The sequence below is a fragment of the Apiospora aurea genome, assembly GCF_038362705.1.
Source record: "Apiospora aurea strain CBS 24483 chromosome Unknown utg000009l_segment0_segment0, whole genome shotgun sequence".
NCBI classification, from domain to species: domain Eukaryota; kingdom Fungi; phylum Ascomycota; class Sordariomycetes; order Amphisphaeriales; family Apiosporaceae; genus Apiospora; species Apiospora aurea.
The window spans coordinates 1,798,260-1,823,236 of NW_027117396.1; the positions used below are offsets into that span (position 1 = coordinate 1,798,260).

Genomic DNA, 24,977 nt, shown 5'->3' on the forward strand with positions numbered 1-24,977 from the left:
TTTTCGTGTCCGGTAATCACTTACGGGCCGCTACCAGCCTGCTACGGCCTCCCCCTTTCAGTTCACTGTCATAGCAATAGCTGCCGGCAGTCCACCATGCCAAGACCTAATCGATCGAAACAGGCCTGACGAGAACGCAGCATACTTTAAAAAAGTGTTTTTCTCCTTGCATAAGTTGACGCAAGTACAAACTATCGCAGCACTGCTTGCGGGTGTGCTAACAAAACTGCGCATTGAAGCTATTACCATATTGAGACACCCCATCGAGAAGCAGAAGTAGGTTTAGCCTGGCTATTGGCAATATTCGAACTTCAGACGGTTTTATATTCTTTTCTTTCCGTTTCCACCAAAACTGCAATCCGAGCCTTTGGGCTCATATGGTATCAAGTAGACCCTATTGACCCCTGCCAAGATCGCCACACGTCCAAATGAACTACGCCTAAAACGCCTTCTTTGACCCTTTCGGTACTTATCTTGCTTGCTTTATACTGTTACAAGCTCTGTCGTGAACCGGCCCTCATGCTGCCGAACAAGGCCCTAGAACGATGCTCTGTGCTTCAACGCTGAGGCATGAACTGAGCACGCAAGCCCATGATTGTCTGGCGCTCGGCTTCAGGGAGTTGGTCGATCGTAGATTGAGGTAGCTCCAGAACCATCTTCATGAGCTGCTCCGGATCTTGTCCTGCTGCTGCTGGTGCCGGCGCATAGCTGGGCTGAGGCGCCGCCACAGGGGGTGCAAACGGAGCACCAACCGGCGGGGTCGAAGTAGCAACACCAGGGAAACCAGGCATCACCGAAGGCGGGTAGCCAGCAGGTGGTGCCTGGACCGGAGGTGGCGCATTCTGATCAACCACAGAGTGAATTGTCTCAGGCGACACCAGTCCCATAAGCAGGAGAGCCTGGAAAATGGCATAGGATAGCTGCGGGGCCTGGTTGAGGAGCTCCGTTGCGCGTGCAGGGTCGGTCGAAGCCAGAGATTTCATCTGCGTGAGGATGTCTAGCAATTGGGCCGGGGGCAGCGTGTGCAGGGTCCGGGAGATCGCATCGTGGAAGCTCACCCCAGGGGGCAGCTCCTTTCCGGGGGGCAGCGGAGGCAGCGAGCCAGCAGGTGCGGATTGGGGTGCGGCGTTAGCGATGCCATTCGAGTGTTGGCCGTAGGCCCCGGCATTGGCGGCATTGCTAGGTCCAGACTTGTCCTCGTCCTGGTCCACGCGACCCTCGGTGCTGTAGTCGACGCGCAATTTACGATTCATGACTTCGTAGTCGTTCAGGTTTCTGACTGCCGAAGCTGCCGAGTCTAGGACAAGATGCAGTCAGTATCATGGGACAGCAAGAGCTTCTGCTGGGAGAACCTACCTGCGTCTGGGTATTCTGCGAAGCCAAAGCCCTTAGGTCGGCCGGTTTCCCTGTCGTACACGAGTCGGAAATTGAGCACCTTGCCTGCCGTACTGAAGATGTCGGTGATCTGTTCTTCGGAAAGGCCTGTTGCGAGAATGACGGTTAACGGCTGTTGGCTGGCAGCAGGCAACGGGGGCGCGCAGGTGCAGATTGGGCGGTGGACTCACCATAGGGAATGTTTCCCACGAAGACGACTCGCGAGGGTGGTTTCGTAGACATTTTGCCTGGCACTATGGAGCTCGTTCGCGCGGGTCTAATGCAGCAAAGGGAAAGAAGCGATGGGAATGCGTACTGCGACTACACGCGCAGCTCACTCGCGGGCTAGGTTGGGATCACGTCCAAAGTCAAATACAGCGAGCTACAGGAAGTGTATCGTCACTGTATTATGGTAGGTGCTCTTCAGGTGAATAACTTAGGAGTAAGTATGCCCCCGTCCCCAAGCCTGAGCTTGAACTGGTCTTCTTCTGTGTTTTTCCCGGACCGAGATCTGCAGTCGGTCACAAATAAATGTTGCGTGCAAGATGGGATTGGATCGCACCTGGACTTGCAGCTCAAGGTTGCGGCGTCAATTGATGGCAGAATTGGCCGTCACGGACTGGCTGTAGGTACTCTGAAATACCTGGCCCCACTTACCCTACGCAAACGCGCAAACAACCATCCCCTGCTCCGGAAAAAGATTAGGCCCTTTGGCCTTCTTAGTTGCCTGTTGGGGTTAGCGCGTCTGACTGAGAAGCTCCTACCCTTGCAGACGGGGCCCAGGCAGCGGAAGAGCTCCAATCAAGTGCACAGATCATCGACCATGGTGGGTTGGACCATCTTGCCGAGATCATCACTTTTCGACGTAAAGCTCAGGTCCGATCAATCGCCTCAGCAAGGCAAATCCGACTGAAAGCAGCCCGACCAAGCTTCCACTCAGGCAGACACCAGACCCAAAGGTCCAGCTTGTCAATATGTCGCAGAACCCATTCCAGGACCAGCTCAAGCGGCTGGAGGCCATTGCCCGCCGTACCCGCATGCCCGGAGGTGGAGGAGCCCCCAACCCTCGCGGTGCCGCAGGCATGTTCGCCGTGGCCGCCGTGGGTATCGGTGGCGCCATGCTCTTGCAGAACTCCCTTTTCAACGTGGATGGCGGTCACAGAGCTATCAAGTATCGGAGGATAAGTGGTGTCAGCAAGGAGATTTACAGCGAAGGTTTGTCCGGTCTACGGCGCCTACGTGATGGTATGATCTGACCTGCTAATACTCCCCCACCAATACAGGAACACACATTAGAGTCCCCTGGTTCGAGACGTCGATCGACTACGATGTGCGCGCAAAGCCGAGAAATGTGTCTTCACTTACAGGCACCAAGGACTTGCAGATGGTGAACATCACCTGCCGTGTGCTGTCCAGGCCCGAGATCAACGCTCTGCCGCAAATCTACCGGACTTTGGGACAAGACTACGACGAGCGCGTCTTGCCCTCGATCGTCAACGAAGTCTTGAAGAGTGTGGTTGCGCAGTTCAACGCCAGCCAGCTGATCACACAGCGTGAGATGGTGGCCAAGCTGGTGCGAGAGAACCTGTCGCGACGAGCAGCAAGGTTCAATATTTTGCTGGATGATGTCTCACTCACGGTAAGTCCATAGCGATATGTGTCGATGGGATCAGGGTGTACTGATGATTGCATACAGCATCTTGCCTTCTCTCCCGAATTCACAGCAGCTGTGGAAGCCAAGCAAGTGGCGCAACAGGAGGCGCAACGGGCCGCCTTCATTGTCGACAAGGCACGACAGGAGAAGCAGGCCATGGTTGTCCGAGCCCAGGGTGAAGCTCGCTCAGCACAGCTTATTGGTGATGCCGTCCAGAAGAGCAAGTCCTATCTTGAGCTGAAGAAGATTGAGAACGCACGTCTCATCGCAACAACGCTCCAGGAAGCTGGCGGCCGCAACCGATTGATGCTTGACTCCGAAGGTCTTGGCCTCAACGTGTTTGGCGATGATTTTAGCAAGAAATAAGGACCAGACATGAGTTGGGATTGCAAGCAAAACGGCGCCAGACATCTCCCCTGTATTCTAGGATTTTATAATATTGTAAAGTAGGTCTTACATGCCTGTGTCAACTCCAAATATCCGAGGTTGCTACGAGCGACATGTATAGTTGCTCTATGACACTATGACTGAGATGTTTCCTCGCAACTAGAGCAACCGTTACTTAGTTCATTCGGCTGAGACAGCAGTACCTGATAGGGTGGAAGAAGTTGACTTGTACCATAACGTCCTTCTTCGAGCCCTGGAGTACGGATATTGGAGAGTGCCATCATCGATCAATCAATATGTACGGCAAGCACCTAGTCCATTATAAGCGACCCACCCTGCAGTTAGCAACCCCACCATTACCAGGCCGCCAGTGCGCTGCCTTCCGCCGTTTCGATCATCAAGCAGCCTACCAAGCGAACTCATAACTCAACCTTCCCTCTCTCAATTCACCAAATATTGGAGCGGCAAAACCATTTCCTTGAGCGCCAAAGTCGTCTCTTACGTTTGTTCTACAGAACCCCCATCGTCAGTCCTTTACAGCAACCGCCACCATGCTTATCAAGTAAGTCAGAGCTACCCCGCCAAGATCGGCTCCGTGGCCTGCTTGCCTTCTTCGCAAACAGACGGACGGACGGACGGACGGACACGCAGACAGAGCTCGTGGGCGGATATGTAGTCCAATGTTGCTAACATTCGTCCAACCCAATAGAGTGCGTACCCTCACGGGCAAGGAGATCGAACTCGACATCGAAGCCGACTACAAGGTCTCGCAGATCAAGGAGAAGGTGGAGGAGAAGGAAGGAATCCCGCCTGTCCAGCAGCGCCTCATCTTCGGTGGCAAGCAAATGTAAGCCGAGCCCCCTCTGTTGCTCTCCCTATCCTGCGAGTCACATTGCGCGCCCGCCGCCACCCATACGCTTTCTCTCTTGCTGCGATCTCATCCCTAGGCCTCTCGGCCATGTACATGTACGTAAAACTGACGCAAACAACTTCCACTCCCAGGACCGACGACAAGACGGCAGCCGAATACCAACTCGAGGGTGGCGCAACACTACATCTGGTTCTGGCTCTTCGAGGAGGACGATAAGCTGCCGCTGGCCTTCAAAGCATCCTTCGTAACTGCTCGCGGCGACCGAACCAAAAGGGAGCTGCAGGCGCATTATGTTTATGGAAAAGCCCCATCATTCAAACGCTACTCACGCCACGACGACTGCTGTCTGTTTGGCGGTATGCAAGATCTAAACATCGCAGGCTTCTTCCGAGGTTCGGAAAAGGGGCAGCGGCTTTCTGCTTCCTGTAGAAGCAGACGGGGCAGGGCTTCCCAGGCAGATGGAGGAATAGCAGAATAAAACCACTTTCTTCTTTCGGGCGTTCAAGGCGTCAATATCACGATTCTCCATTCAAATAGAAATGCACGCAGCATATGGGCAATGAAAAGGTACTGGAGTCAGCAAGACTATCCCTAAAATGTCTCGCCAGGTAGATCCAGAAGCCAGGAAAACCCAGGTGAGGCTGTGTGGACAGGAGTGCCACAGGATATGACATGCGTATATGCCAAATTATCACAGGTGCTAATTGTCTTGCCTCCGTTTTCCATACTTGTGAGATGACAGTACGTCTTTGAGGTCGTAGTTGAAGCAGTGATAGTCTGCCTTCGTAACAGCAGAAGAGGACTGACTAATAAATCATGAACTAATACGATATGGGCCCTCCTATATTGGGGCCCCCTATGCTTGCTGAGTGTATAGGTAGATAGTGTTGAGTGTTTATGTACACTCCTTTTTGCATCGATATTACTAAAATTTATATACACTTAATTTCAGTGTCCAACTCGATTGTAAGCCATATCGTGAAAACGCATCTTACCCATACTAGATTCATATCAGATAAACCCAGGAAATGGTCCTCACTGTGCCTGAGGCACCCAATCCAACAGCAGGTGTCCTGGTCGGGGGGCAATGATGACCATCCGTCAGATCGACGCCCCTCTATTCGGTGTCATTGAGTCATTCAGGGATTGGAAGAAGAGTAGGAGGAGATGGAATGGGGTAGTTCCTCGCATCTCTACTCCGTACCAGGAGCACTCGTACGAACCATCTCAGTACTGTGGCTTATCCCCTCGTCCCTCAAGATGTTGCCAGTCAGGCTAACTGCTTACTGATCTAGAGTTGCTTCCCGAATATCGATTTCTCTTTTCTTCGACTCCAGCCCTTTCCAATGGGACAATTATGCTCTGGGGTATATACACTGTATGACTACGATTAAATCGGCCATCTACCTCTTAACGGCCAAGTTGAAACGGCTGTCAAGATCGTTGTCCTTCAGCGTGACGGAGGTGTTTAGAGGTAATGTCAAGTAGTTTCCATGATATCCTGTCTCGACGAATGCCTGCTCTTGCCATCGAATATGCGCAGTAAATTTTCACGTACTAAATACGGCATCGAAAGTCACCATGTATGCAAGCAGAGTTGCAGATGTGTACCACTCCTGAAATTGCAAAGACGCTTTATACCTGGCCCCATGCTATGCTGATGATTTCTTTATTATACAATCCATGTTCTCGCGGGTATCTCGAGATGCCAAAACCCAATCACTTCGCTCTTCCAAAATTCTACCCACTTTGTCTTTGCTTGCTTACTTATGCATATGAATTCTCTGCGTCTTACAAATCCCAAAATGTTACCATTGAACGCCTGCCTGACCTATCTTCCCGAAGAAATTGCGAGCCCAATATTACCGATAAACTACAAACGAAGGCATCGCCCATGAACCCGATCCATAGACGCTGAACGTCCCATGTCCGGGGGCACCAATCTCGAAACAACCCCTAATTTGGGCGGGGAGCTTTGCCCTTGGGCTTCATGAAGACATCCACGGCCTTCCTCTTCCGAGGAGGCATCGAAGGCTTGAGAGGAGGGCTCGCGGCCTGGGCCTTTGGTGGGCTTGAGGGCGGAGATGACCCTACATTATTGTTTGCCGGTGCCTGGCGGATCTGTGTCTCGACGCGGCGCACGGTGGACGATGTACTGCTTCGTTGTTTCCCGGGCAGAAGGGGTCTGGACACCTGTCTGCTCGGCTCCGGCTTGGCGGGTTCGTCGTCGAACATCGCTTCCAAATCGTCCTCGTCCAGTAGACCACCGCCGCCGCCACCATCCCCGAAGACATCGTCGTCGTCGTCATCCAGATCGGAATCCGACACAATCGTGGGCTGCTTGCCCGATTTGATGTTGCGCAGCCGCGCTTCTGCCTCCTCCAAACTCTTGCCTCCGAAATCGCGGTCCTGGAAGGTCCGTTTCAACGTCGGGGGCTGGATTTTCAGAGACGGCTGCGACTTGATTCGATGCTCGTTGACCAGGCCTTGGGGTGCATGCTTGATCTGACCACTGTTGACTCGAAGGGCGTTGGTCGGGGTTGCAATCTTGTTGCGGCTGTGTATCTCCTTTGCCTCACGCTTGACCTTGCGCATCAGGCTTTGTGCCGTTGTCACCTTGGTTCGCGTGCCACTTGTAAAGCGCAGCTCTCCCGTGTCGTTGCTGCCACCTCTTCGCCCGGTACTTACCTTCTTGTCACCCTTGAATCTGGAATCCTTCGGCGGCTGCGGCAGCTTACGACGGTCGAACGTCACGATCTCGCTCGTGTTGGCCTGCTTCTTCGCCTTGATGCCGGCAAAGGCATTTCGGAGTTTCTCTGCGGCCTCGGCCTTGTTTTTCGCGTCCATCCGGCTGTATTTTGCGTAGACCCTGTGCCAAAGCTGCGGCCTCGAAGGTTTGAGATTCTCCTTCTCGTGGAGGGTGGGGAATTCCCGCTTAATTAAGCGCAGCCATACTTCTTCATCCTGTTCCTCGAGGTGCGGGGAGGCTTCTTCGATGGCACGCAGTTGCGCGGCTGAGTCTATACGCAGAAGGATGGGTCGAATTAGATCGTAGTGTGCCGACCCGACGTCTCTGATATCTTTGAGTTGGTTAGCAGTGATCTTGGTGCAGTCGACAGGACTGTCGTTCTGCAAATCTGGATTGTCTTGAGGCATGATTGTACACAGACGGGCAGAATGTTGCGACTGTCTGAAGCAAGATTGCAGCTGGTAGTGATGAATGGAAGAAAGGAAGGAGGCAGACGGTAAGATCTGCGCGAAAGCATGGAGGTAGGACAATGAATGGAGGTTTGAGGCAAAGGACAGTATGATACCTCGTAACGGCAGGTACTCGGGAGGAAGCAGCAAATAGGAGCGTTGAATACATACCTCGAACATTTTTGATGCACACTGCAGTGCATAACTCAACAAGAGATTTGACCATTTTGCTGTTTAATAGGTTCTCGAAATTGTAGGGGCTCGGTGTTGGAATATCGATACTTGGGTATCGAGGTGCTTGGCCATCCAGGCGCAAGACTATCGGGGTTGTCGTCGAGTGGCTCTAGCATAAACAGCTAATCGACTCGAGAATGTCTTCGTATATATGTGGACTAGTAAAGCATGGGTTGGTGACGGTAACCAATGCAAATCAGCGGACTATAGAGCAAAGAGCGAAAATGGGTGACATGGCTTTATGGCGTCTGACACGCTCACAAAAGAAGCATTGCTTGTGTTGATGACAGAGTGAGGTTCCTTTGGGACGTCCAACTTTAGCATCGGAGTTGACTGTGCCCCATTATTAGCCGCCCCTCCACTATCCTACAGGAGATGCCCCCCCATAGTGGCATTATCTGACGCATACGGCTAGGCCACACCGACAACACAGCCTATTGGCATCGTAAAGCCGAGACATGGAATATGCACCTGAATGAATATCTGCATGTGATGTCAGGGCGTCTCGGTTTAAATGATTGTTCAAGGACTCGCATTCCACTATGGAGTATATTGGAAAAGACACTAATGACATACAGCTTCGACCAAAGTTCTGCTGTATAGAAGAAGGTCAACACTATTCTACTAATCGTCCTGACATGGACGCTACACTAAAAACCCTCCTCCCCCTTATGACACAATCCACACAATGAACCCTCTCGCAAGATTGATTTTGATGACCAGAAGACCCCCAGCAGTTTGTTGGTATCTCCCCGTCTTCCCGAACTCCGCAAACGCCACCCTGCCGTGGTGCGATGATATAACCAGAGAAATATCGCAATAAAGTGCCAATAAGTAATGTGTACATGAACCGTCAAGCTCGTCGAATCACCCGCTACAATGCCGTACGCCTCGCATAGTCGTAATGATAGCCATCAAACGCCTGCTTATGCTGCTGCCGCCACTGCTCGAGACGATCCCGCTATCGCTGGCTCTGGCTGTGTTGCCTGTTCCTCTTCTTGGCTAGCAATCTCACCACCGGCCTCGCGCTCCGCCCAAGCACCCCACAGTCCACGCTTGCCGCGCACTCGGATCGGACCACCCAGGACGCCTTCCTTCTGCTCCACCTTGATCGCGTCCTTTGTTGCAAGGACCAGGCACTCAAAGAACATCTTGGTCGCATCGGCCTTGATCGTACGGTTTTCGGGCAAGAGATCTTGGAACACCACCGAAGTCTTTGTCCGCTGCTCCTCGCTCTCGGCAGCATCCGCCCCGAAAAGCTCGCGGAGGACGTGGACAGCGTGCTTTGTTCCCAGGGATACGGGGCCGCTGTCGGCAGGGTGGACGATGGGCGCAATAGTTTCGTCGAAAGCACGCATAGTGCTTTCGTCACGGGCGCCGTCGTCATCGTGCGTGCCCATACCATCGTCGGCCGGGATTTCCAAAATGGTACCTTCTGGGCCGACACTCGGCTCGCCGAAGCCTCCCTCCGGCATAGCCAGGCCATCATCCTCTTCTAGCTCCAGGCGAGGGGACTTGGATGCACCTTGCTCTTCCTCACCCATGTCCGCAATGCCACTATCACGCTTTCGCTTCAAGTCGTTGGCGGGCCGAATGGCTTCGAGAGAAAGCAATCCTCTCAGCTCCGGAGCCCAGGGCTTGCTGCGGGCGTCGCCCATGATATTAGGAAACGAAACTTCCAGTGCTCTTCATCTCCAAAAGAGCCAGGAAGTAGGGATCGCGCGGGATGAAGCTTGGTGCCTTGAGGATGTTGGATCTGTCTTGTTGTTGCTCCTTAATGTGAGCACTTGTGAGTTGAGTTGCAGCATCGAGACCGAAGACTTTGCGCTTCTTCGCCGACTTTCGCTGCTGTTGGGGCTCTTGTATCTCAGTCTCTTGTCCAGGTTCGTAGATGCTGGTGTTGTTAATTCGGGTCCACTCCTCAACATCCCTGGCAATGTTCTCGTCGATGTCCGAGAGCGGGGATTCAGAGATACGGGCGCGGCTAGGGAGACCGGCTCCGCCCACTTCTGGCATGGCTGATTCGTCGCCAATGTTGAACTGGAAGTCACCCTCCATGGGAATATCACCATCGTCGTCAGCGATTCGGATGGCGCCTTCTCCAAGATCCATTGCGGTCGAGGCATCACCCTTCTGAACGCCGAAATCAGCTTCGCTGAAGACGTCATCTTCGATCGAGCGAGCGGCGGGAGCATCTCGACCCATTTCGATGCTCATATCCTTGCGGGGCTGCTCGTCGTCATCTCCGAAATCCAAGACCAGGTCGAGGTCGTCGTTGTCGATAATTGCAGGACCATCGTCAATGTTCATATCGTCTACTTCAAGGAACTGGCTGTTGTTGAAGTCTTCTTGTAGGTTAATGTTTTGGTTGCTCGGACGCCCGCGACCTCGCCCTTGTGCCTGTGAGCTACTTTGTGTCGCCTCGACGTCCATTTGCGCCAACAACCAGTCGGCATTCGGAGGAGGCAGGATTCCCAGGTTGTCGGCAGGTGTAATGCGATCAGGAAGCATCAATGCTTCACGGTTAGGTAACGGGAGGTTCTCGGGGATATCATTGTTGCCAGTAGAGCGAAAAGCCTCAAGTTCAAGTTAGTCGAGCAGTCAGCGACGGGATCCTGGGTATTACGTACCATCTTGATTTTCAAGAGAGCCTCGTTGCAGTCGTCAAGGAGATAGCGCGCCTTGCGACTATAGATTCGGACCACACCCAGCAGCAGGTGGCCACTGAGTCGCAGAGCCATAGGGGCCTGGTTGGGGTCGATGATGTCTTCGACATTCTTTTGAAGGTTGGTCTGGAGAATACTGGACTTGTTGAGTCTACGTTCTAGGTTGGCCGACAGCCAGACACGGGCGAGAGGCCCGGTCTTCTGCAGCAACGTCTCGGAATAGAACATTGCGACCGCGACAAAGACGGCGGTGGGCTATGCAAAGCAGGAGGTTGGAGGGCAGATTAGACGGTATAATTCAACATGAAAGGCAACAAGCAATGACGACAGATGCGACAGCGCGTCAACGCGGGCAAAGGAGGGGTGCAGTGCGTGGCGGTGATGAATGCTGGAGGTGGAGTGTAAACAAGTGCTCAAGCGCGTTGCAAGCTGTTGACTGGGGGAGTGGAAAAATCGCGTAGGGGCGGCGGATCAACGGTTGCTTCCTCGCTTTTGGGGAGTCGGTCAGGCGCGCAAGCTTGCGGGAGCCAGGAAGAGCGCGAGATCAGTCGGCTTCTTCGGCCGGTGCGAAAAAATTCGGCACTGGATAATGCAATTGCAGTAGCGATCGCGACGAGAGTGAATTAGGCGATCGACTGGGAACGTGGTGTTAAAGCGATGAAATGGGCAGGAGTTTGAGAATTGGGAGAGAGGACGGAGAGCAGGTAGATGGAGGGGGACGGGGGACCTGGACCTGGACCTGAACCTGAACCTGGGCTTGCGCAGTGTTCGTGTGTGTGGCTGCAGTGCACTTGGACTGGAGCCAGAGCAGAAAGGTCTGATGTGCAGGCAGACGGTGAATGAGGGAGTCCAAGGGAACAAAAAAAAACCCAGTGGCTGGGCTGGACCTTGGAGACGACCCTCCCGATTCCCAGTCGCATCCTCGTTGCACGAGCCACATTACGGGGAGATTGAGCAAAACGGAGGGCTCTGATTGGACCGAGTCGCTCGGCAGCGGAGCATGATTCCATCAAGGGTAGCTCTGTTCCCTGCATACGGACTAGCTCGTCACAGCTATTCATGAATTCATGACGGGATGTGAATAATTGTGTGGCTGGTAAGAGTTCAAGAATTGGCATTGGTATGCGCTTCTGTTCGCATCATCATCCCGGCCAACGACATGCATACGTTCCAATACATTGAGTAAGCATCCAGGAACCATATGCCCACGCCAACTGGGTTGAATTCCATATGTCTGCGGAGGTATGTAGCTTACCGCCTTGGCTAGATATGCAACCTCTTCTGCTCGTCGTTTGTCCGTGTGCATCAATGACCAAGGGCGATACAGACATCCACAGACATAGTTCATAGGTGGTATGTTGAGGCTGTACTCAGACACGGCATCTACTGATCACATCCCTTAGGCAATAACTTGAGCTTAATTCAACCACGCGTTGACTTGCATCCCGAGGAGACATTCCGTCATGGGTGGGCGAGACACATGTCCTCTGCCTACTTCATACACCGGATTCAACCAAATATTCACGACCATGGTATCTATACACACATGGGCAAGAGCATAGATTGGTATCATTGCCAAATAGTCCGACATTCTCAGTCGATCAATGGGTATGAGTCGCGGACTGTCATGCTACCTAACATAACTGCGTTCCTGTTGTGGGCGTACGCCCGAAATATATAGTATGTAGTAACTTTGAATTACTGCAGAACATACCTACACCAATGCAAGTCTCCAGATATTACGTGGCCGTCGAGATTGTATGTGCATAGCCAAGAGGCATGCATCTATGTTCTACATATTTCTGTTGGTATCGTGCAGTATTCTCGGCCACTACGTTGTGAGTATTTGGGTAGCATACTGTATGGTCCCTAGCTATCCCATGTGTATGTATTCCACTAAATGTTCTAGCTTCCGATGATTTGGTCTCGACACCTCTCCATCCCTAGGACTTTGTGCATGTATGCATGTATCAGCGGATGACACTTTGCAAGGTTCTCCTTTCAGCCTCATGGGTGCTCCTCGGTGCACTGCAAGGGTTAGGGGCGACATTTTTAGCGTCAATCTCCCAAGCCAAGCAACAGGAGCCAAATTGAGAAGTGCCTAGGTTAGGTGGCGTCAGAGACTCAGAAGCCCGGGACAGAAGCCCGGGACCTTAACCAGTCCCCAGGGCCCAGGGAACGCAACCAGAACCAGTGCAGCTTAACTTCAATGTTCCCGCATAACGGAGGTGAACACGTCCACGCTTCACAAAAAGTCATCCCCATTTGGGCCGAGTACCAAACCAGACCAACGCTTAAATCGATCGGCGAAAACGCGCCAGTCCGCCTGTCTGTCTCATCTGGAGAGTGCCAAATACTTCATTATCGACGTAGCCACTATGATGTGAATAACGAGAACACATTTCCTCCCTTTTGCGAATCCCCTTGCATTGACTTACCTGGCTTCAACCTTCCCGACCAGTGGAGCTTGGCAACCATCAGCTTGGCTCTCTGCACCATCGCCATCGCCATCGCCATCGTCTTCGTCGGCTGCCTTGTCTTCCGCCCCATGAAGCATTGCGCAGCGACAAGTTCGCGGCTCCCCAACACCGGCCAAGATGCCTCCCTGGCCATTCAATAAAACCGAAGAAGGCGGCATCCCGCTTCTGCCCGTCGCAGTCCCCAGCATCACTGGCGGCGATCGGGGTTTCGATGATAATGAAGAGGACCACGCCGGTAGGTCACATACAAGGAGACCAAAGCACGAGAGGACTACCTCGGCGCAGTCGCGGGTAAGTGGTTACACTGTCGTCCCCCCTTCCTCCCCAAGGGACTTGACGTTAACCTATCTTGTTTGCAGTCGGTGGCAGACCAGTATTCTTGCATGACCGCGAGCGAGACCGCAGCACAACTACGGACATCCCTCAAGCATGGCTTAACCCCTGTCGAGGCCCTGTCCCGATTGCGTGACTTTGGAGCGAACGAGATACCCCACGAAGACCCTGAACCGCTATGGTTACGATTCATCAAACAGTTTCAAGAGCCGCTTATTCTTCTACTTTTGGTATCCGCTCTGGCGTCAGTGGTAGTAGGGAATATGGACGATGCCGTCAGTATCACTGTGGCGGTCACCATTGTCGTCACCGTCGGATTTGTCCAGGAATATCGCTCTGAAAAGTCTATCGAAGCTCTGAACCATCTTGTTCCTAACCACGCCCATCTGGTACGATCACACGTCACAAAATCTGGTTCTAATGGCAAGAGCTCTGTTTGGCCCGCGGTCGGTAGCGAAGACGCTCCCCGGGAAGATGGAGATCTTGGCGCATCAACCCCTATGGAGGAGGTTTCCGAAGCAGCTTCGTCAAAGGTCATGGCTGCAACATTGGTACCTGGAGATTTGGTCCTATTCACCACTGGCGACCGCATCCCTGCCGATATACGGGTCACACATGCCTCGGATCTGACGATTGACGAATCGAACCTGACGGGTGAGAACGAGCCTGTGAAGGTCACGGCTCAGTCACGGCTCAAGAACCTGCAATCGCCACAATTCGGTGACTATAGTAACAAGCGACTGCCTAGCCCTGCGGCTCTCTCGCCCTCATTCCATAACGATGCATCCAGAGCGGAGCCAGCAAAGGAAGGTGCGCACAACATTGCGCACATGGGAACGTTGGTCAAATCCGGACACGGACAAGGCATCGTCTTTGCGACTGGTGGCGACACCCATTTTGGCACTATTGCTGCGAGCGTGTCGGGTACCGAAAGCCCACGATCGCCGCTTCAGCTGTCCATGGATGAACTAGGCTCCCAACTCAGCAAGATCTCATTCGTTATCATCGGCTTGATTTCCATTGTTGGTTGGCTACAAGGAAAGAAGATCCTGGAAATCTTCACGATTTCTATCTCCCTGGCTGTGGCTGCCATCCCGGAAGGCTTGCCGATTATCGTGACTGTCACCCTTGCACTCGGCGTTCACAGAATGGCTAAATACAATGCGATCGTGCGAAAGATGCCCAGTGTCGAAACTCTTGGATCAGTCAATGTTGTCTGTTCGGACAAGACGGGCACCTTGACGATGAATCACATGACGAGCGCAAGGATGTGGTATTTTGGAAAGAAAGAAGCGATTGACGTTGAATCGGACGATGAGTTGGCGGAGAAGAGCCCAGATGCGGCGGCACTCAAGATACTTCGAATCGGAAATATCGCCAACAATGCACGCCTATCCCATCATGGGGGTCCCAACGGGGCATTCGCGGATAGCCAGCACAAAGATCCGACCCACTCACGATGGGTCGGCCAGCCTACCGATGTCGCTATGCTTGATCTTCTCGACAGGTTTAAGGAGCACGATGCCAGAGAGTCCACGGGTCCGCGCACTGCTGAGACACCCTTCAGCTCGGAACGGAAGTGGATGGGTGTTGTTATCGGAGCCGAAAATGCGCACCACGATAAGGAATACGCGTACATGAAGGGTGCCATCGACAGAGTCCTTGATGCCTGTGATACATACATGGCAGCTGACGGTCGTGAGTTCGTCCTGGACGCAAACCGTCGCCGTGAAGCAACCGAGGCGGTGGAGCGTATGGCCGAGAAGGGTCTTCGTGTTTTGGCCTTTGCCAGTGGTCCGATCTCGTCCAAGTCGCACAGAGGAAAGCCGAGCTTCAACTCGAATTCACGAAGCAACACGCCTGCAAGCCATGAAAGGAGCGAGAGTCCTGCCGTGCCCAACAACGAGGAGCTCTTCAAGGGTCTTACATTCGCGGGTCTTGTAGGAATGAGTGACCCACCCAGGCCTGGCGTTGCTAGGTCGATTCGCAGATTGATGCGTGGTGGCGTCAAAGTCATCATGATCACCGGAGACTCGAGCACCACCGCCCTTGCCATTGGAAGACAACTGGGAATGCACATCGCCACTGAAAGAGAAGCCTCCGCCGGTCAAGCGGTCATCAAGCCTGTACTGCAAGGAGATGAGGTCGATGCCATGTCCGAGCACGAGCTCGCATCGGCCATGCAGACGACCACCATCTTCGCTAGAACTAATCCTGAACATAAGCTTAAGATCATCCAAGCACTGCAGTCGCGTGGCGACATCGTTGCAATGACGGGCGATGGTGTCAACGATGCGCCTGCGCTGAAGAAGGCAGACATTGGTATTTCAATGGGTATGCACGGCACAGACGTTGCCAAGGAAGCCTCTGACATGATTCTTACGGACGACGACTTCTCCACCATCCTGCACGCTATCGAGCAGGGTAAGGGCATCTTCAGCAATATCCAGAACTTCATCACATTCCAGCTCAGTACCTCTGTTGCCGGCCTGTCGCTGGTCTTTCTCTGTACTTGCCTGGGGTTCAGGTCACCCCTGAACGCCATGCAAATTCTCTGGATCAGTAAGTCGACGCACAAATAGCTACGTCAAGCAACTGGTCGATACTAACTCCACGACAGATATCATCATGGACGGCCCGCCGGCCCAGTCGCTTGGTGTCGAGAAAGTCGATAAAGACGTCATGTCTCGGCCTCCTCGCTCCCGAAGCGAGCCGGTCCTGACCCGGAACCTGCTCGTACGCGTCATGACGCAGGCAGCCATTATCATGGTCGGCACCATGATCATCTACACGCGCGAGATGCTGTCGGACGGCGAGGTGACGCGCCGGGACACGACCATGACCTTTACCTGCTTCGTGCTCTTCGACATGTTCAACGCGCTCAGCTGTCGCTCCGAGAGCAAGTCGCTGCTCCGGGGCGAGGTGGGACTCTTTTCCAACACGCTGTTCAACTGGGCCGTCGCGCTCAGCATTGCGGGCCAGCTGCTCGTCATATACTTCCCCTGGCTCCAGGAGGTCTTCCAGACGGAGGCCTTGGGCTTCTGGGACCTGATGCGGCTCGTCGTGCTCTGCAGTACGGTGTTCTGGGCGGACGAGGTGAGGAAGTGGTACAGGTACGGGAAGAAACGGCTTGGCGGGTATAGCCAGGCCGTGTAATTGATTACATATAATTACAATATTATCAATAGTAGGTAGTGAACAGCTTCCACTTGGGGAGGGAAGAGGTTCGCACACGGTCTGTGTGTGGCCTGCATTGCCACGCGTCATATATAGCGCTGTATTATTTATTCATTGTATACACTGATGGGAAACACTGGCCCGATGACGTTGCTCGAAGTGTACATACATAGAGAGGAACCACTTTAGAGTTGGAAATACCATTGTCAGCAGGCGACCGACTTAGCATTGGACATAGTCTACCCCTTTTTAATATGTCAAATTACCCTCATGGCTATGACACATCAACAGTATAGCAAACCAGTTCTCCGATATCACCATCGGATTGTGTAGGCAACGACCTCTCCTTGGATCCATCCCAGCTCAGCCCAAACATTCGTGCACATCACCCCTCAAATACCCCTTTCAGATCTTGGCCTTGGAGTGTCGAGCGTTCTCAAAGTGGTTTAACCCGACAAAACTACTCCATCAGTTTCTCCATTCGCGCGCGCACTGTCTGCTCGCCTTGCATGAGCGGCATGCCGCCTCCCTGCTGGGCTTGGTCGGTCATCTCGACCCCTTCCTTGCAATGCTCGATTCTCTCGGCGTAGAGGGAGCTGATGGCGTGCTGGAAGGTTTCCGCCTCCTGCCGTACGGAGGCGACCACTTGCACCATCCTTTTCTCGAAGAAGGCCTTCTTCTCTATTTCCAGATCGAGCCGCAGCAGAAGATCCCGGGTACGAGTCTCCCTGCCAGGATGCGTACGGTTTGTTAGCCACCGTTCATGAAAGGTTTGTGAGAGGAGTTATTGAGATGATCAGCCACGAAGGAAATGCTCCAACTCACTGTTGATTTTGCTCCTCCTCGAAGCGTTGGGTGAGTTTCTCCATCAAATCGGTCAGCTTCTCGGCATACGCTTGCTGCTTTTTCTCGCTCTCGTCGGCGAAACTAGCTCGCAGGCTTGCCTGTTGCCCATTAGCTTTTAGCACCCAGACGAAGAAGAGGACGAAGAACGACGGCGACCAAAAGAAGCTGGGGCATGGTGAACAGTATTCTGTCCTCGCACCTTCTCAGCCAGGTTGGTAGACCTACGATGCTTTGCATGATACATATCGTCGCTGCATTCATCTTTGGAGGCACCAGTTTGTCGACCTCGAGGACGGTGGGGGCTTCATCTCCATCTCCGTCTCCATCGGACGAAGAGGGGGACTTTTGCGCTGGGCGCTTACGACGAGGCATGGTGAAGACTTGTTGTGTGCTTGCTGCTGGTGGCCGTTGCCCCAGGGAAGAAAGCCAGGGTAACTGGAACCAACTTGGATGTGTCCTAAGTGGGAGTGAGGAAAAGTGAATTCGTGGTATTCTGTGACGTGTACCAGGCCTGGGGAGATATCGCTTGCTGGAGAGCAGGTTCACTTCTACTGCGGGATGGTAGCAGAGGCTGCCGAGACAAATTTGTACGTGCTTCTATCAGATGTAGCTGAATATGTGTGCAAGATGCAAATTAACAACGGAAGGCAGGAGCAAGATCACAATTGTGTGGTCCCCCACATGTCGTGCCTTCCATCTACCACCCCCAAATGGCCCTTCCATGTAGGCAGCTCCAAGTATTTGGGTTCGCAGGCCTGCTTCCAATTTATTCATCTACCCAGAGTGTCAGTAGTAGCGGGTTGTCTGTCCTCCTATCTCAAACGAGAAAGATACACTAGATACGGAAATGCGTATACTAGACTAATCATATTGTAGTCCATAAGTGGCATCAACAATTAGCACCATGCTAGAAGTAATATGAACAGTTATCTCATGATCATCTCCGAATTACGCCTGGCTTCAGTTGAGGCCATCACAGGCAGACAATGATTGCCTCTGTGATTGGCTGAGACGCTGAGTAGGGAGGGAGGCAGGGGTCGTGGTGAACGCACAGGGATGCTAAGGTACAAGTGGGCCCGCTAAGCGGACAAGCGTGCCTTTGCCTGCCTTGGGATTTGATAAAATTCTTATCAGTCCCGTCCCCGATTAGATTCCCAAAAATTTCCCAAAGTCGAACGGCAAGACGGAGCCCCACCAAAAGGACATTGCTACCGCTTTCCAGGACTCGAGAGAGACGAAAGCAGTCGCCTGCTACTGATCGATTGCAATGGGTCTCGCCGGGACGAAAACGTAAGAATCACCCTTGTCCGATCCGCGGAGAAGAGGACGCAGAAGCTAACGTGACCTTCCAAAGGCGCCGGAAGTTGGCCTTCGACCCCAACAACACCAAATGGAGTCGGGATGAGACGACCTTCGGCCAGAAGATCCTTCGGTCCCAGGGCTGGGAGCCGGGCCAGTTCCTGGGCGCCCAGGACGCCTCCCACGCCGACCTGCACAGCGCCGCCAGCGCCGCCCCCATCCGGATCACCCTGAAGGACGACACCCTCGGTCTCGGCGCCAAGGTCCGCCAGAAGCAGAGCGACGAGTGCACCGGCCTCGACGTCTTCAAGGACCTCCTCGGCCGCCTCAACGGCAAGTCCGACGACACCATCAAGAAGGAGCAGTCCCTCCGCTCCGAGATCAAGACCAGCGCTTACGTGGAGCGCAAATACGGCCTGATGCGCTTTGTCAAGGGCGGTCTGCTCGTGGGCGACCAAATGTCCGAATTGCTGAACAAGGAGGAGCCGGTCAAGGATGAAACAGTGAAGGGGGAGCCAGTAAAGGAGGAATCCAAGGACCAAATATCATTGGCTCAGGTGCCGACGCAAGAGGACGACGGAGCTTCCAAATCAAAGAAGGAGAAGAAGTCCAAGAAGCGGAAGGCAGAAGAATCCGAAGGCCCAGAAGAGTCGGATGTGAAAAAGGAGAAGAAGAAGAAGAAGCGTTCCAAGGAGGAGCCCGCTAAAGAGGATACCGCCAACAGCTCCACACGCGAGGAGGAGCGCAAGGCGAGAAAGGAGAAGAAGAAGTCCAAGAAGTCGAAGTCGGAGGAGACTTCCGCAGTAGATGACGAGGAGGAGAGCAAGAGCAAGAGCAAGAAGAGCAAGAAGCGGAAGGACGAGGCAGCCGAAGAGGCCGACGACGTGTCCGAAGAAGCCAGCGACTCCAAGAAAAAGCAGAAGAAGGACAAGAAGGAAAAGAAGGAGAAGAAGCGGAAACTACGGGACACCGCGGACTCGTCGAGCGAGGAGGCCGCCACCACAGTCGTCACGATGGCCTCCACACCCACCGCAACTCCAGTCGAATCGGGCACCTCAACGCCCCAGGCTCTGTCGACCCGTCACTTTGTGCGCTCGCGGAACATCGCATCCAAGAGAAAGGCATTGGATGCGGCTGCCTTGGCCCAGGTAAGATCGCCGCTCGCTCATTCACCATGCTTCCGCCCTATACTAACAATGTTGCAGATTTTCATGGTGAAGCCGGTATAGAGCAAACCTAGACATTAGACACATGATACCCGAATGAGAACGGTGACTTACAGATGCCTCGATTATGTTCCGACTGTTGGTCCTCACCCCGAGCTCTTGTTCTTCCTAGATGGCAAAGGCGATTCCAACTACGACTTTAGGGGTGCCCTCTAAACAACTAGAAGGCCGGTCTTTGAAGCGTAATTAATTATCAAAGGTGGTTGCGAAGAATCTGGACAAGCCCCTAAATCTTGTATGGCAACACCTATATTCCCAGGACTCATAAGGTCAGGGCGATTAGAATTTATCGGTTTTGGAGTAGCTAGCAGCGAGGTGATGTGATGACTGCGGTATTGATCTTAACTCGGGGAAATGCGATGAGATTAGTACGAGACAACATAATACTTGGTCAACCCCTTATATTATCAGATACTATACAATGAACAGATGCCAAAACCAAAGCAATCGTATACCTATGGGAAGCACCAGGCCTGATCATTGTTTTGTATCCCGGCGCAAGTCGCCACACGTCAAACAAAACCCGAGAATTTGTCTGTCAACTGCATCGTATACTCAACTAAGCCATATTCCCGATGAAGCCGAGTGAAGATACGGGTAGGAAAGAGGAAGGTATTTCTCAACCTCGTGTAACATGTCAGTGGACTCGGGGGCGCATAGAGATTCGATGCCAGAGCCGAACCAACTTGAGAAATGAAGATTCCTGTGCTGACATGATAGCAGAAAACTTGGCATCCAATGAGATTGATAGAGACGAGCGGCCAATGCATCATCTACATACAGTACCGGTGAGTGGCTTGGAGAGGCCCGATATCTGTCTTAGCTACTCCTGGCTCGTCTACTTCCTGAAGGGGCCCAACAAACCACTAGATGAGCCATAAGCTTTTCTACATCCATCATATAGCCCCTTAACAGCAGACTCTTCAACAACAACTTGACCTATCAAGTCTTTGGTAGTATAGTGGTCAGTATGCGAGCTTGTCATTGGGTTTCTCCAGTCACAATTACCAAGGTCGGTACCCAGGTAGGTATGTAGGTACCAGCGTCCAGGCACGAGCTAGCCCCAAAACGGATATCGCCCCACCCAGGGTCCTCCAAATTCCCGGCCTGGAAAAGTCGCGTCTCTGGCACGTTCTATGCGAACTTCTGTCGTGGTCACTCGACCGGGGTTCAATTCCCCGCCAGAGAGAGACTTATCTTTTGCGTCGCGTTGCGATGATTTCTTGACCACATCTTTTTAATTCCTCTGTGTTTTATCTCTCTTTTGCTTGCTATTTCTTTTTGTTGCGCTCAAAGTCTATTCGATGGCGCGACGGTGACGGTTATGGTGGGGAGTGCGCAGAATCTGCGCTGTCGGAGGAGAGGACGAGACTTTCACGTAGACTCATAAAGATAGGCACAGGAGAAAAATCACGAAAATGGGAACACTGCATGGGGTAATATAAGATAATTTACGTCTTTTCATTGCTTCTATATGCAAGGCGGGAAAGGAAGACGGCCTATTGAGATGACGAGTAAAGGTCGGATAATCAGCCAACCTCGAGACGAAACTCCCCTGATGCGACGCAACGCAAACGCTTTGATGAATCAATGGGCAGATAGGCCAAGTGAAGGCACACACCACAGCTCGTCATGGGCACCTGGCAAGGCCACCAGAAGTTTCCCTCTAGCAGAGCCGGCGCCCTGATGCTGAGTGAGCAGGGAGGAGCCAAAAAGACGGTAGTAAGCCTAGAATCTGCTAGATCTGCTGGATCTGCTGAACCCAGCTAAACTATCTCCGGGCCTCTCCATCTCTGTGGACCGTTGGATATGCATGATAGTACAGATATACAATTATAACATGGTTGCTTAAGTAGTTGGTGGGGTAGGTGGCGGGTTATGGTGAGCTGGGGGGAGAGACGATAAGCAAAAAGAGCAAGCAACGCTGCTTAGAACTCCCATTCGTCGTCCTGAATGGACTTGATGGCCCAGTTGAACTTCTCCCTCAGAGTCTTGGAGAAGAACTTCTCAATGGGGACATCGAACTTCTTGCAGAAGACAACGGTCAAGCGGGGATCGATGTAGTTCTGTGTAAGGCAAGTTAGTACAGGGTCTTCTCTTCGTCAGGGGGTAGGTATGTGGCTAAGTTCAACTTACGATCTTGGAGGTACCCAGGGCAACCTCCTTGTTACCCTCTCGGTCGGCGGCAGCGATCTCTTGAGTGTGGATACGCTCATCGATCTTCTTGACCGCAGTCTCGTACTTGTCGACGGACGGTGACTTGCCCTCGGGCTCCACCTTCTTGGTCTTGGCCTCCTTCTTCAGCTGCTTCTCCAGCTCATCGACCTCCTTAAGTCTTGCCTTGAGCTCTTTCTCGGGATGTGGCTTCTCACCATCAGCCTTGCGCTTCTCGTTCTCTTTCTCAAACTTCTTGGTCGTCTTGGTCCGTTGCTCCTCCACCAGGAACTTGATGTGGTCCTGGATCCATTGCTCGTCGAGTTCCTCGTCAAGGGCAAAGTAATCAGCACCCTTCTTCTTCTTTTGCTTGGGGTCCACAGCTAACATCATGGCCTTGGTGCGCCACTTCTGATACTTCAGGCCCTTGATACGGTCGCCCAACTTCTCCATCTGCGCCTCGTGGTTGGCACCAACTGTTCTTTTGTGATTACACAGGATGGCCACTTCGCGGTTGGCTTTGTTGTAGACGGCGATTTTCTCAGCCATGGTCAGATGGGTGTTGGCCTCCATCTCTCCGAGCAGCTTGCTCATCGTATATGAAGCGTTGTAAGTACGGAACACCTTGGCAGTCAACCCCTTCATGTACGTGGACAAATGCTTGTTCAGTGACGAGGTTGTAAGTCGATCGAAGATATCGTCGCCTTCGGACTTGGGCGGCTTCTTGAACATTTTCAGGTTCTTGAAGACCTGGCGCTCGACCTTTACCTCGTCATAGTAACGAATACTGTCCTTGCCCAAGAAGTCGAAAATGACCGTGTCGGGTTCCCGTAGTGTGATGTGCTCGTACTTGAGAGAACAGCAACCGACAGTTTCGGCCTCGTTTTCAGTGTCCTTCTCGTTGCCGGCTCTCAGGGCGAGCTTGTCGATCAAGTAGATGGCTGTAGCCCTTTGTCGATCGGCCATAACCTCTGCACGGAGATCGCGGGTGTAATCTCTGCGGATCTTGTCGATATACTTCTTGAGCTCACGAGCTTTTTCAAACTTGTTGAAATCGGCCTGTCCCTTGACATCGCTGTTCGCGGCAAGCATAACATACTTGTACGCGCCGTTGATGTTTTCCTGCCACATAGCCAGCCAAGTGGCGGTCTTGTCGTGCTGGACTGCTTTCCACTTGTGGCCGGGCGGAGGCGCAGGCACCTTGGCCTCTTTGCCGATGTTGATGGTGATCTGCTCAGGCGCTACACGCAGCTTGAGTCTGCCGGTTTTGGGATGCTCGCCACGGCCGCGGAACAGACTGGGAGGTTCGACTCGGAAGTTGCCAACCTTTTGGGTCCTTCCATCCCACTTGCAGAAGTTGTAAGGCTTCTCGAGCTCTTTCTTGGCTTCGCTTTCGGCCTTTTTCTCCTCTTTGCTCCGGTTCTTCTTCATTTCGCTCTGTGCTTGCATATATTCAAAGATGGGTTTGAAGTCGAGCTTGTCGAACTTCTTGATGTCAACCTTGTTTCCTTGTTTGTCCTTGGCACCGCCGGTCTCATCGACAACCTTCTTAAAGTCGGCGAAGAAATTGCTCTGGAACGTAGGGTTTTCCACATGGTGAGGTTGATGGAGCATACCGCCAAAGAAAGTCGCGACCTCTTCGGCATCCGGATGAAGGGTGACCGGTGTACCATCGTAGAGAAGCTTGACATGCTTGGGCAAAGGCTCGTACGGCGGTGGGAACATGACTCCGTTGTGTTCGAGGGTCTCCCACTTGGTAGAATCGTCCTCCTTCTTGGGTTTATTCCACCATTCGAACTCCCTCTTCATCGCCTTCCGCGGGCTCTTCGCTTTCCTCCTTCTTGGCTTTCGTGCCCTTCTTGGCAGGAGGAGCGGCGGCTTTGCCCCGGACCGGAACGGCAGTCTTGCCCTTGGCAGGTGCAGGTGCAGGTGCAGGTTTCGCCTTCTTGCGAATGGGCGCATCCGAATCGGATTCCTCCTTCTTGACCCCATTCGTTTTGCTCTTGACAGTGCCGTTAGATTGTCGCTTCTTACCCTTGGCACTGGCAAGAGGGGCGTCTGAGTCAGACTCGTCCTTGACCACCTTCTTTTTCGGTGTAGGCTTCTTAACATCCTTTGCTGCGGATTTCTCGATGCCCGCCTTCTTTTGGGCAAGTTTCACGTGAAGAGGCTTGTCGTCATCGTCCGAGTCCATATCCAGCATGTCGCTCTCGCTAGCCTTGGGCGGCAATTTCGTAGTCCGCTTCAGGGGAACATCATCACCGGAATCGTCTGAGGCGGCGGTCTTCTTTTTTTGGCGCTTAAGCTAAAGCATGTCAGTACGGATTCAAGGCTCGACGCAGCTGCGTAGATGAACAAAGAGCAGGTGCATACCATAGGTTGGTCATCACTGTCAGAATCATCCTTGTAGCTGGGCTTTTGGCCGATTGACGTTCGTGTCTTCCGCTTGTGACCGTTGACCGCAGGGCTGTCTACATCCATCGCATCGCCATCCTGGACGGGACCATTGCGGATAGACACCGGGGCAGCCAACGGGGTTCCTGCCGCATCGCCTTTGTCCATGGCTTTGTCTTCCGACTTCGAGATGGTGTCTGCCGAGACTAGAGGAAAAGAAAATTAGTTTGATTTGTGAGGCGAAATCATTTAATGGTGCGAATGAGGCCAGCCAGAGTAGAGGTCGCGTGAATGGGTCGGTTCGAGGGTTGCGAAAGGAAGTGGTTGGAGCCGCGGGTTACCGCATCGTGGGCAGTGAGTCGCATTACGCGATCTGAACGTGGCCCAATAAAGTCGGGGAAAATACTTACGCTTGCCATTGGGGCGTGCCAAAGGCATGTCGTCGTCAGATAGATCGGAAGACATGATGCTGGTGGTTGGGTGACTGTGTCGCGTCGTGTGGGAGAATCGCCGCTCTTGCGAGATCTGCGTAACGAGGCTGATTTCTCTAGGGAGCTGGTGTGTTAGTCTTGGAAAGCCGGGCGTGGAAGCGAGTGTTGAAAGGTTGGCGTCAAAGGTAGTAACCGTATGAGGCCAGGCTGGATATTTTCAACACAGGCGCTGGAGCCAACGGTTATTCCGCAG

The 24,977-nt window shown here is 53.0% G+C and overlaps 10 protein-coding genes across 10 annotated transcripts; 4 read left to right on the forward strand and 6 right to left on the reverse strand.

Annotated features, from left to right (window-relative positions):
• Positions 1-557: 557 nt before the first annotated feature.
• PG986_013659 (hinge domain of cleavage stimulation factor subunit 2-domain-containing protein) lies at positions 558-1,617 on the reverse strand (the record flags this gene model as incomplete). Its single annotated transcript, XM_066849881.1, has 3 exons — positions 558-1,297; positions 1,357-1,482; positions 1,566-1,617. The coding sequence occupies 3 exons, from the start codon at positions 1,615-1,617 to the stop codon at positions 558-560; spliced, it is 918 nt and encodes a 305-aa protein (XP_066694024.1).
• A 731-nt stretch (positions 1,618-2,348) lies between these two features.
• On the forward strand, positions 2,349-3,394 carry PG986_013660 (uncharacterized protein; the record flags this gene model as incomplete). Its single annotated transcript, XM_066849882.1, has 3 exons — positions 2,349-2,589; positions 2,658-3,013; positions 3,071-3,394. 3 exons carry the CDS (start codon positions 2,349-2,351, stop codon positions 3,392-3,394), a joined length of 921 nt encoding a protein of 306 aa, XP_066694025.1.
• A 572-nt stretch (positions 3,395-3,966) lies between these two features.
• On the forward strand, positions 3,967-4,502 carry PG986_013661 (uncharacterized protein; the record flags this gene model as incomplete). Its single annotated transcript, XM_066849883.1, has 3 exons — positions 3,967-3,977; positions 4,125-4,262; positions 4,418-4,502. The coding sequence occupies 3 exons, from the start codon at positions 3,967-3,969 to the stop codon at positions 4,500-4,502; spliced, it is 234 nt and encodes a 77-aa protein (XP_066694026.1).
• A 1,740-nt stretch (positions 4,503-6,242) lies between these two features.
• PG986_013662 (RNA polymerase II transcription factor SIII subunit A) lies at positions 6,243-7,442 on the reverse strand (the record flags this gene model as incomplete). Its single annotated transcript, XM_066849884.1, has 1 exon — positions 6,243-7,442. The coding sequence occupies one exon, from the start codon at positions 7,440-7,442 to the stop codon at positions 6,243-6,245; it is 1,200 nt and encodes a 399-aa protein (XP_066694027.1).
• Positions 7,443-8,644: 1,202 nt separating this feature from the next.
• On the reverse strand, positions 8,645-10,612 carry PG986_013663 (uncharacterized protein; the record flags this gene model as incomplete). Its single annotated transcript, XM_066849885.1, has 3 exons — positions 8,645-9,315; positions 9,395-10,295; positions 10,349-10,612. The coding sequence occupies 3 exons, from the start codon at positions 10,610-10,612 to the stop codon at positions 8,645-8,647; spliced, it is 1,836 nt and encodes a 611-aa protein (XP_066694028.1).
• Positions 10,613-12,678: 2,066 nt separating this feature from the next.
• PG986_013664 (uncharacterized protein) lies at positions 12,679-12,941 on the reverse strand (the record flags this gene model as incomplete). Its single annotated transcript, XM_066849886.1, has 2 exons — positions 12,679-12,760; positions 12,823-12,941. 2 exons carry the CDS (start codon positions 12,939-12,941, stop codon positions 12,679-12,681), a joined length of 201 nt encoding a protein of 66 aa, XP_066694029.1.
• Positions 12,942-12,981: 40 nt separating this feature from the next.
• PG986_013665 (uncharacterized protein) lies at positions 12,982-16,353 on the forward strand (the record flags this gene model as incomplete). The annotated part of the gene is made up of 3 exons (XM_066849887.1): positions 12,982-13,155; positions 13,224-15,759; positions 15,818-16,353. 3 exons carry the CDS (start codon positions 12,982-12,984, stop codon positions 16,351-16,353), a joined length of 3,246 nt encoding a protein of 1,081 aa, XP_066694030.1.
• A 481-nt stretch (positions 16,354-16,834) lies between these two features.
• PG986_013666 (uncharacterized protein) lies at positions 16,835-17,592 on the reverse strand (the record flags this gene model as incomplete). The annotated part of the gene is made up of 3 exons (XM_066849888.1): positions 16,835-17,102; positions 17,200-17,318; positions 17,446-17,592. 3 exons carry the CDS (start codon positions 17,590-17,592, stop codon positions 16,835-16,837), a joined length of 534 nt encoding a protein of 177 aa, XP_066694031.1.
• An 895-nt stretch (positions 17,593-18,487) lies between these two features.
• PG986_013667 (Pin2-interacting protein X1) lies at positions 18,488-19,748 on the forward strand (the record flags this gene model as incomplete). Its single annotated transcript, XM_066849889.1, has 3 exons — positions 18,488-18,510; positions 18,575-19,667; positions 19,725-19,748. The coding sequence occupies 3 exons, from the start codon at positions 18,488-18,490 to the stop codon at positions 19,746-19,748; spliced, it is 1,140 nt and encodes a 379-aa protein (XP_066694032.1).
• Positions 19,749-21,673: 1,925 nt separating this feature from the next.
• PG986_013668 (eukaryotic DNA topoisomerase I) lies at positions 21,674-24,758 on the reverse strand (the record flags this gene model as incomplete). Its single annotated transcript, XM_066849890.1, is given in 5 exon segments — positions 21,674-21,811; positions 21,882-23,696; positions 23,791-24,204; positions 24,222-24,499; positions 24,704-24,758. The coding sequence occupies 5 exon segments, from the start codon at positions 24,756-24,758 to the stop codon at positions 21,674-21,676; spliced, it is 2,700 nt and encodes an 899-aa protein (XP_066694033.1).
• Between the last annotated feature and the right edge of the window lie 219 nt (positions 24,759-24,977).